General features: G+C 35.5%; 1 protein-coding gene across 6 annotated transcripts in view; it reads right to left on the bottom strand.

Annotated features, from left to right (window-relative positions):
- Window positions 1-631: 631 nt before the first annotated feature.
- Window positions 632-11,466, bottom strand: part of LOC135087758 (schwannomin-interacting protein 1 homolog) — a 63,708-nt gene continuing 52,873 nt past the window's right edge. For all 6 annotated transcript variants that reach the window (XM_063982542.1, XM_063982541.1, XM_063982544.1 and 3 more), the window contains 3 exons: window positions 9,803-9,943; window positions 5,557-5,690; window positions 632-4,047 (listed from right to left, as the gene is read on the bottom strand). In XM_063982542.1, the coding sequence (XP_063838612.1) occupies window positions 3,966-4,047; window positions 5,557-5,690; window positions 9,803-9,943 (357 nt within the window). In that variant the 3' untranslated portion in view covers window positions 632-3,965. The remainder of the gene's footprint in view (window positions 4,048-5,556; window positions 5,691-9,802; window positions 9,944-11,466) is intronic.

The raw sequence follows: 11,466 nt of genomic DNA, 5'->3' as shown, positions 1-11,466 counted from the left end.
GATGGTCAAAGAACAAAGAATAGTCAGATAAACCACAACCGATTACGAAGATATTATCTGAAAATTAGTCACTGAGATATAAAAGTAGTTTGAGGTACACGTAATTAACATAAGTTTCGTCGATTTCAAATGAAATAAAGGTAGAAAAGAATTCTTAGCAGCAGTTAAAAAACTTTTAATGTCAACGCAGTCACGTTTTAATCTTTAACGGCTTGTAAATGTGATAGGTTTTGATCGAAGATACGAGCCCGCAGGGCTATCTTATTAAATACTAGCTGACCCGGCGAACTTTGTTCCGCCTTAATGGCAATAAATAATTAGACTTTTTTTTTAATTTCGAACGGGATACAAAGTATCCTATGTCCTTCTCCTGGCTCTAAACTACCTCCCTGACAATTTTCAGCTAAATCGGTTCAGCCGTTCTTGAGTTATAAGTGGTGTAACTAACACGACTTTCTTTTATATATATAGATTACCAAACCGTAAGTACAGATGCGTACACTCCATTTGTATAGGAGACAAGTCAAGTAACCTGCAGCTGCGTCGCATGCACCTACTCGCCGCGATGTATACATACCCACATGCCTCCGCTGTAACCCCATCGTGAATAATTAGAATAAGAAGTCTACAGTGAGTATCAATAAGAATTTAATACGATCCATTAATGAAGTATAAAAATCCTTTGACAGAACGAATGCCTGCAATGAATATTTTAAAAACATGATTGAGACCGACTTATTAAGATCGTAAAACTAAAGGGAAAATAAATCAAAAAATATCGAAGTACGGCTCTGCCTTTTGCATGTTGGTGATTTACTTCACATCATTTATAGCTGTTTACACATTTTTTTATTATTATACAGTTATTATTTGCTCCCATGTTATAAAGATAGAGGGACGAATATTTAAACGAAATGAAACATAATGATGTTAAAATAAATTCCAACAAGTAGGCAAAGGGTAATCAAATTAATAAAGAAAAAGCTAATACATATTCTTAGATAGAAAATAATTTGGGAGCAAAGAACTAATTAATCCCACTAAAGTAACACACAAGAAAGGTAACTACACATTGAATCAATCTAGCAAACTAAATTAACAACAACCTAAGGATGTACATAAATTTAAATTTCAGTAAGTTTAAGGAACTCCGAGAAATATATAATATCAAGTAGAAAAAACTAAGAGATCTGGAATTGTTTAACTTTATATACATACAAACAAGTAAAACAGTACATAAAGAACATCGTTTAAAATAACTAATTAATGTATGGAATATAAACCTAAATAAATTCGGTTGGGAGAACGCTTGTATGTATATTTAAATAATATAATAAAATTAACTTATCATGCTGCAGTTTTAGATTTTTTGAAATACATCGAGTTATGTTATCGATTGGGAATGCAATTTATGAATAACGAAAAACGTCATAAACTATCAGGAAAAAATATAACGTAAAATTATCCTATGTTTATTGGTCTAATTAACAACTATTAATTGGGCTTTGCACAGGCGTCTTTTAAGAGCACTAGGAGAGGCGTCGAGATTTTTAGAATGAGGTAATTATTATGTTACTACAAAGTCGTATTATTTTATATTTTCCTAGTTTCAAATATTCAACTTGAGCTGGTTACTATTTTAATTTAATGAAGAATCACTGGGAACTAAGTTTGATTAATCAATTTCCTATAAAGCTGAACAAAGTGTTAGGCCTGCGCAAACGCCACGAGACTACAGATCCAAAATAACGGGTAACAACGTGATAGAAAAAGTATATTATCAGCAGTTTTATTGCCTATGCATTTTACTCAAACTGCAACACAGATTACCAGATTTATAAGTTACTTAGTCTTAGGTTTTCGTACGAAGATATTTTTCTCTTCAATTAAAGTCTGTAGTGCTTTTCTGTGATAGTTAACTGTCTATTCGAAACAGTTCATTGTTATTTTAGATATCCACAGGTAACTCTGATTGCGTATCGGATTCTAAGGGGGTTTAAAACAAAAGCCATCTACAGAAAAAGTGTGCAGTAAAAACTGGTAAAGTTTCACGGACCCATTAACTTTGTAAATCAGGATCAAGCTACCAAATGTGGTAAATGTTGGGAACGCAAGTAAAAATATTCATTCGACCACTTTTTATGCAGCTGCTATTTTATATTCGCATTCGTTTTGTGAGAGTCGATGACGATATAGATAGATTTCATTTTATTCCTTCATTGTTTTGAACACGCAGTATATCAGATTGCACAAGTACAGTAAATGTACTTTTTAATTAAGCGTGGAGGTTTAATGAGCTGATCTAATGTTATAAAATTTTCGTGCCAGTGTTTGTAATAAAACTGCTCGAAACGGCTTGACCGATTCTTATGAAATTTTGTGTATTAAGTAGGTCTGAGAATAGAATGATTAGAACTTAGTAACTTGTAAATCTGTTAGATGTTGCAATTCGACGCCATTCATCATCTTTACGATCTACATTTTTAAAGAACAAGCCTCTTGTAATATAAGACTTAGGCATGTGCATCACTACATGCCTACCTAATATAAGTGAATATACTACATATCGCCGGTAGGTTTGAATTCGCCTGTGAACTCTACTAAATTAAACCGTATATCTATTCACTACCTATGCAAACGCGCACCTAGATTGATTAGCACGAGATATAATTTCATAAGAGATAAAATTGATGTCTATCTAAGTATGTAGCATACGGTCATAAGATTCTTAAGTCTTTCCAATACGCATTGGTGTTACTTTGTCTATGTAGGGTAAATTTTGGAGTTTTTGTCCAGCGTACGGTGATAAACTCCCTATGAAAGAAATCAGAAGAATGTTGCTACCTATCCTTATCACGGCATGTAACTGGATAAAATTCCATTAATTCCTTTCATAGAACAGAACAAAAAAGAGTTCAATCAGCATTATGCTGGGCGATAACTAAATCATTTACCCTAATTATTAAGTGGCTCAAAGTCAACGATATGAAATGTTAGGTTAAGAATTTGTTATTAATAGTAAATATACGAAATATCACGATTATATTAGTACACATATTACATACGTGTCACGATTACATAATATGGGAACTTTAAATTGCTTTTTGTTTCAACAGACGAAACCCAACCTCCGGCAATTTATAACAATGAGCACTATATTGAAAAAATATTTCTTCTAATCTGCGAATAATCACAAAATATTTAATATCTCTAGGTGGGCTAGTATCTATTTTAAAGCGGACATAATATATGTGAATATAATATATGTATTTCAAAATGTATACAACGATATACGCAATTTTAGATATAGACAGGAAACTGTGACGGAATTACATTAAGATTACGAGTAGGAGAAACCTTATACGTAATATAATATGTAGGTAACATTTAGAAACAGTAAAATGTAGGGTTTATGTAATTACAGTAAAATGTAGGGTTTATATAATTACATTAAAATCCAGTATACGTCAAGAAAGTTTTCATGCAAACTGTAGTCTCGAAGATTATTAAGATTTGCATGAAAATCTGTTCGGATTATATTATGTTTTTAAAGCAACCTATTTTAGGCGAATAAATAGTAGTGATACAGTCTACAAATTCAATTTAGTAATATCTGTCACTGAATAGTATATCTGACATACAATATTTAAAATTATCGTTTATACAAAGTACATAATGTTGGATCCCACTTTAATCGAATAACATATTTCACCGTACCTAAACATACATACGCCGCTTTGCATGTACTATATAGGATGACGTGTATAGCTGCTATATTTCTTTAAGAACATTTTACAGTACGACATTTATCTTAAAAAATAGAAGCACAGGCTCATCATGGGTTTTCACTGGTCTTTTCTGTTGTGGTTGTACTGTACAATGTTAAAAAATTATAGCAACCATTCAGTCAGTACTTAAAATTAGAACAAATTGCCGTAATAAATCTAACATTAAACATTGTGTACTTATTTGTGCACCAGGGACGTGAGCCTTCTCATTCCGGACTTTGTGGATCCTTTGGTCTTCTTAGACTGCTCCTTAACGCCCCTGCAACAAAGAAAAAGCACACGGTGAAGTACAAACGACAGTTCATAAAAATACACATTGCTGATGCAAAATCTAATCTATAACAACTACTTAAGGTACTTTATTATAAGTGACTATTTCTATTATCTACATGTTCTGCTGGCGGTTGTAATAATTTATGTTTCTAATCTATGGTTAACAAAAGTACATTAAGATATTGTTGAGTTGGTGATGATGATGAGCTATACAGGGTGGAAACGATAAGTGATCTCATTCGATTATTTCTAAACTATACAAGATATCGAAAAACTGATTACTAACCCTGAAAGTACTTCACAAGCTCTATCCAACGGTATCAATATTAGGTTACAGAATTAACTGGATCTATCCGAAAATTTAATGTTTTCAGCCTCCATACTAAATGTATGCCAGCCAAACAATAATAGAAGTACCTATTAAAATTTTTATTAAATAATAAACACTTAAAATGAACTCGTAAATTGCATTCTTATTTAAAAGTATTCTTGGAAAACATTGGTTTTAGGCTTTACTTGCTATAATATTAACAAGACATGAGTGCCATGACTGTGGCTTACTAAATGTATGGAAGCTGGAAACATTGAATTTTCGAATGGATCCAGTTTATTTTGTAACATTTTATTGGTACTGTTGGATAGAGCTCGTAAAGCACTTTCAGGATCAGTAACCAGTTTTTTAATATCTTGTATAGTTTTTAATATTATGTGGTTTTACTAAATGTATGAAAGCTGGAAACATTTAATTTTCGGATAGATCCAGTTTATTCTGTAACCTACTATTAGTACCGTTTGAAAGAGCTTGTAAAGCACTTTCAGAATCAGTAATCAGTTTTTTGATATCTTGTATAGTTTAGAAATAATCGAGTGAGATCACTTAACGTTTCCACCCTGTATAAGAAACGCTTACGCTTTCTTGTCTTGAAAAATATGGTTTAAATTATGTTTTTCAAATTTATGTATCTTTAAAAAATAGATCATAAGAAAATCAAAGCCACTAACAAAATAACTTTCATCCTTTAATTCTTCTTCGTCTCCTTTATTATCTTGATTATTGAAAGTATTCGAAGACAAGACAATGGGCCCAGGTCTAATGGAAATAAGTTTTAAATTGTTAGTTTCTATAATAAAAAAAAAACAGTCAGTTTCATTTAATGGCTACCTTTTTGTGAACAGTTACTACTAGATTTAGTTGTAATCAGAAAACTATTTGAAGTTTCCAACTTAACGATTTTTGCAATTCCTTGCGCGTGTTTATAGCACACTTATCTGTACCGGGATAATAATCAGTGATTATTAATCACCCCGGGAGTGAACAGCCAAAGACAGTTCAATTTAAACATCTACCTCTAAAAATTCGGGTTCCGAACATTGCAACTTATTTTTTGCAGCTCGTCGCGCGCTATCAGCAGCTTCACCAGCGAGTCGTCCAGCGACGCGACTGCGAGTGCAGCTCGTTCACTATAGGGTGCTGTAGTGAGCGGCGGGCCCTTACAAGTATCTGGTGAGGTCCTCGATGTCCACGAGCATGGAGTCCTGGCCCATGTGCAGCTCGTCGCGCGCCATCAGCAGCTTCACCAGCGAGTCGTTCAGCGACTCGATCTGCGAGTGCAGCTCGTTAACTATCACCTGCGAAAGGAAAAACGAAAATTACTTAGTAAAAGTACTTTATTATTTTGATTGTACAGACAAAGAAGAAGACGGTGCATTAATCTAAAACACAATTTGCTGTCGATATACTTTATCAATGTACAAATAAAACATGACCTAAATAGCTTCATAATACTTATACATATGTATTTTTCGAATGAGTCACAGGGGACGGAGAAGTAATGGTATTAAAATCTAAGTGCACAGGTATAGAAATAAGAACGACTATGATTTGAGTAATTATAACAAAAGTTCACGTAGCATTGTTTTATGTGCGAATGATCAATGAGTTGCAGTTTCTTCTCAGCAAACGTGACATTTATTTTAGATACGTGGGTGGTGGCTACCGATGATTTCTAAAATACAGTGTAGTCAGGGCCATTTAGGTTTTCAATACTAACAAAATCATACGAGTCACTTAAGAAAGTAGTTTTCTATTGTGTCCTGTTTCGCTAGAATTTAAACGTCTCTTTTAATCTCACCGGTATCTGTGCTAGTTAGCTCTAATTAAATTTAGATTCGGAACTTATCATTTCAAATATCGGAGCAAAATATGAATGTACATGAATTCAAATTACACTACACGGCGAGACGCCACAGGAGCCGAAGCGTAACAAATTGAAACGTAAATCTGTTAACAGAGTCAGGGTCAGTTCCGTGGTTTTTTCTAGCTGTTCAGTGGTTTACTTTAGCAATAAACCAACCGCGATTTCTTTTAAACGACATAAGTATAATAAACCTAATTTATAACGTGAGGAAATTACTGTTTGTTCAGAAATTAGTATTAATTGCACATATTTAATTAGAAGTCTCACTCCATTTCCTATCAACTAACATTGCCTAGAAACGAAATAAGTTATCTGTTTATATGTATGTAAGTAGTAGTAATCAACACGAGTCTAAGTTATGGATAAATAAAGAGAACAATCATATTTTCTGAACATAAGAAAGAAATGAGGACGATCTAATGATGCGCGATAATTAATAACGATAGCAATATTTACCGGTTAAGCAATTCAATTGACTTTAATGAAAACATAAAATTTTAATGGGAACATGTATTCTGTGCTAATAAACGTAGATTGAGCGTTGACGTAAAAAGTGGGACTCGCTGACAAAAAACTTAGGCTTAATTACACAATAGGTATTGTTATTTGAGAATAAATCCATTGTGGTTAATGGTCTTTATGCATGAGTCAGCCAGCAGTCGGCCGCGCAAGGTTGCCAAGTAATGCATTTTGATACATGTTAAATGAACACATCTACAGCTATTTTTACTTTACGGGCTTCACATGTTTTGTGCTGAAGATTAAATAATTATTTGGATTAGCATAATAGCCAGCATCATCAGCACAATCTTGCCTGAGGCTTATGTATAGGTTGATTGAGGTTAATTTAGATCATTATTTCCAGTGCATTTAAGATTAAATTATTCTTTTTGCGATTGTGCCCCATAAAATGTTAAAAGCTATGAAGCGTAAACATAAGATAACAGAAATGCAAGTTATAGTATATCTACGAGACGTCTTTATAACATTCGGGGAGAACTTGTTTCTTTATTAAAAGTAACAAACCGGATCACGTACAAAATAAAATAGTTTAACGCTAATTAGGTACGTTTAATTTATTGTTGTTGGCATTGTAGTACTACTAAATTCAGTTTCTCCCAGAAACATAAATTAAACATTAGTGAATTCATTAGTAAAAAATTCTGTGAAGTATGTGTCAAAAGTAGCTATCATTAATGATTAACCAAACATGAACTATAGACATTAACCAATAGGCACTACAATTTTGACACAAAATATATCAGAAAAATGCCAATTCTACAATTACTAATATGAATAGTTGGACCTTAACCTTAATGCCCTTCATGCTGTTTATATTAAATTATTATGTCAATAATTATCTTACAGATGTATGCTCGCAGTGGCGTAAGAACGAACCTAATGAAAAGTCATTTTGCTAATTATGCACTCGGCATCAATAGCAATCGCTTGATTTCAGTTTAACATTTAAGTCAAGCGGCAATCAAATCACTCACCGCTGAATTTATGAGACATTGATGGACGTACATATTTTGTCATATTGAAAGCAATTCAGTTGAACAATTAGGCCACAGATATGACAAGTACATTTGAGATAGGTATTTTATTTATTCTTGTCTGCATCAACTATTTGCTAGCTAGAAATCAGACGAATAATCTATTTAAGTAGGTAAAAGCAAATATCACTCACTGATTAATCACGAAATCTTAGTAGCTAGGTATAACACCTACAAACTTGAAATTTGGGCAGGTTCCTTATAGGGTGTGGACATCCGCTAAGAACGGATTTTACGAAATTCCACCCCTAAGGAGATAAAAAGGGGTGCACACTGCACGCGTACTAAGTCGCGGGCAGCTGCTAGTCAAGCATATAAGTTTAATACCTTGAATTTTGGAGGCCTTTGTCTAGCAGTGGACGTCTTTCGGCTGAAACGAACCTTGAATGGTTTAGCTAGATAGTCTGGTCTGATGTAGGTAATTATACTACAAAAAAAGTAATAATTAAGACCGTCGCCCACGGCGACTTTTTGTAGTGATGCTGCGACAGCTTCGCTACTAAAGTGCATTAGTCACATTTGCAATGCAACGCGCTACAGAAGTGATGCGAAGGCGCTACTAACGCGCTACAGTATCGCGATTGTATAGAAATGTAAAAAGCAGCAAATGCACGGTTGAAAGAAGTAAATTAAACAATGGCTGCGGAAGTTAAGTACTGTCGGTAGCCGAAAGAGGTGCCTCAAATTAGTTACACAGTTGAAGATTGCTTCGATAGTTTTCGATAGTTCAGGCAGTACCTGAGGTATGGAAGCGGCACGGGAGTGTGTTTTGTTACGTAAAATGTCAGCGAGATTTCAAATTTATATGCTCTGTCATGTCATAATATGTCAAAATCACCCCTCCCGTTCCACTCCCATATCTCAGACACTGCCTGAGTTACCGCTAGAAAAAGTTATAAATACGAAAGTCGAATTATAAATAAGTAAGTAAGCATGTATATTATTGTATATTACACACATCATGCAGGAAATATTCTTCTACTTGTAACTACTTTTGTTTGTTTTATGCATGCTTATATCGTATTCTGCTGTATTCTATTCTTTTCTTATTATTGTTATCCTGCAACTTTACTAAGTATTTCATGTGTTAAGTGTATGCAAATAAATGATTTATCTATCTATCTATATGGATAAATAAAACCGTAGTAAAATTAAGAGGTCAACTTGTGTAGTCACTTCGTTTAAGTACAAAATTATAGTTAGATATGAAACAAAGCGATCTCGGTAGCGAATCGGAGACTGAAAAACTATCCCTACCACGATATCGCTATCTAGCGATAGCAGAAGGCATTACCGCCTGCAATATTTTAGTACGTTTTTTTAGCAATAGATCCCTGACATATCGAACGTCATTTAAAAAAGAAAACAATAAAATGGAGTTAATGCAAATATATTCATTTTCTAGGTTTATAAACTGAAAGAACAAAACGAAAGAAGAGAAGCGGACTAAACTGTCGAAACGTGACAGTTTTCATCTCGAAATCGATTCAAAGAGCGAAGTAACTCCATACAAAAAACGCCAGAGCGAAGCGATTTCGGAATTCCAACTGTCACGTTTTATAACTTGTCTAGGGAGGCTGGTAGTATTAAAACATACCTGTAACTGTGCGATGTTCATGTCGGTGAAAAAATTACAACTGTCACGTTTTATAACTTGTCTAGGGAGGCTGGTAGTATTAAAACATACCTGTAACTGTGCGATGTTCATGTCGGTGAAAAAATTACATCTGTCACGTCTTTATAACTTGTCTAGGGAGGCTGGTATAGTCTGGTCTGTAAGCACGCAGAATTTTGTCCAATGACCCCAAGCTACCCATCCTTATCGCTCGTGCGTAATTATGTTGCTATCGCGCTCGCACACTGACTGCGGGTGCCAGTTGCAGTCGCGACAGCAATATAATTACGCGCGAGCGATAAGGGTGGGTAGCTAGGGGTCATTGGCAAAATTCTACGTGCTCACAGACCGGGCTTTAGTACTAAAACATACCTGTAACTGTGCGATGTTCATGTCGGTGAGCAGCTGCCGCGACACTCGGCGGCGGTCGGGCGCGAGCGGCGCGCTGGCCTTCTCCATGCTCCGGCGCAGCATCTCCGTCACCGGCGACACGGCCCGGCTGCGGCGCTCGCGCTGCGGACGCGTGACATAAGCACGGTTAACACACTAAGCGCTCCAGCACACGACGCCGCCACCGCGCCGTCGCCGCGCCCCTACACTGTTCATATGCGCCGAGTAAAACCGCCACCGCGCCGTCAAAGCATAATTTCGCCAGAGCGGCGCGGCGGCGGCGCGGCAGCGGTGTTCACGCGGCGCGTGTAAACAGTGCAAAGGCGCGGCGGCGGCGTCGTGTGTAGGAGCGCTTAGTGTGAGTTTACATCAAACGTATTCGATATCGAGTGCGTAAAAGTGACATTTACCCCCTAATTAATAAAAAGTTACACCTACCATGAACTCTGGATTAAAAGGACATTTCCATACTAAATGACAACTTAAGCCAGAGTTCAACTAGAACGTAACTTTTATTAATAAGGCCGTAAATGTATGACGGATTGTACAGCACCCCCAGCGGAAACTTTCAAGGACTAAAATCTTCATATATTTTTTTAACGCAGTCGATATCGAATGCGTTTGACATAAACTCACACTACGCCCCCAGGACGCGATAGTAAAATAGGCGTGTATTGTGTATACTCAATGCTGAAGAGTTAATACAACCTGGTCGAGTTAACTGCGTACCTGACAGCTGTGACGTCACATCGACGCTCTGGCACGAACGGGACGAACGCGGGGAGTTGTGCGGGTAGAGGAAGGGACAGTCGCATTCCAGCGAGGTGCGCAGTTAACTCGATCGGGTACGATATACCATCGTAATTTAAATAGTAAACAGTGTACGCAAATGCATTAATACTTTATGACGAAATAGAATGTTTTCGTCGAGTGTTGGCGCGCTTTAACGCCACGTCCTGACATCACACTATATGTATAATCCCTAGACAAAGTAATATTAGTAACAGATTCGATTTCGCAATCGCTGCAGAGCGAAGCAGTAAAGTACGTTAAAAAACATACTGAATCGATATCCGTCCGATACGGTCTTAGTAAATAATACAGCACAAGTGCTGTAGCTTCTTAGTGTGGTAGGAATAACTGAAGTCACTTAAAATAAAAATAAATTTAAATAGATATTGCTTTCCAGCGTAGGATAAATTCTTCGGCAAAACCACAATGCAACACATTGAAAAGATATTGATACATAATTGTAAAGATTAGTGAGAAAAATATAGTTTTTACAACTTTCAAATGTAATTACTGCAGATAATGTTTATTATCATTCGTTAACAATTTTAATTGGCAATAAATACAGGGTGTTACTTTGCATTCTTGCCATATTTACAGAGGTGACTATATTACTGATACTGATCACAAATCCGTTAAAAAATAATGCCCGAAAAAAATTATTTTTAATCTTGAGTATTTTATTTTATCGACAATCTGTTAAACACATCACTAATTATCGTAACGCATGCACATCACTTGTTGGCGATGGCGATGAAGACTTTTTTACTTTTTATTGTATTTTTAAATATCTATTGCAATCTATTGTCTTTAAAATGTCTTTTTGACACTTGTAAAAAACTGAGAAATCCATCAAT

Source organism: Ostrinia nubilalis, chromosome 3 (assembly GCF_963855985.1).
Source record: "Ostrinia nubilalis chromosome 3, ilOstNubi1.1, whole genome shotgun sequence".
NCBI classification, from domain to species: Eukaryota; Metazoa; Arthropoda; class Insecta; order Lepidoptera; family Crambidae; genus Ostrinia; species Ostrinia nubilalis.
Note: the sequence above shows the minus strand (reverse complement) of the source record. Positions and strands in the feature narration are given on the sequence as shown.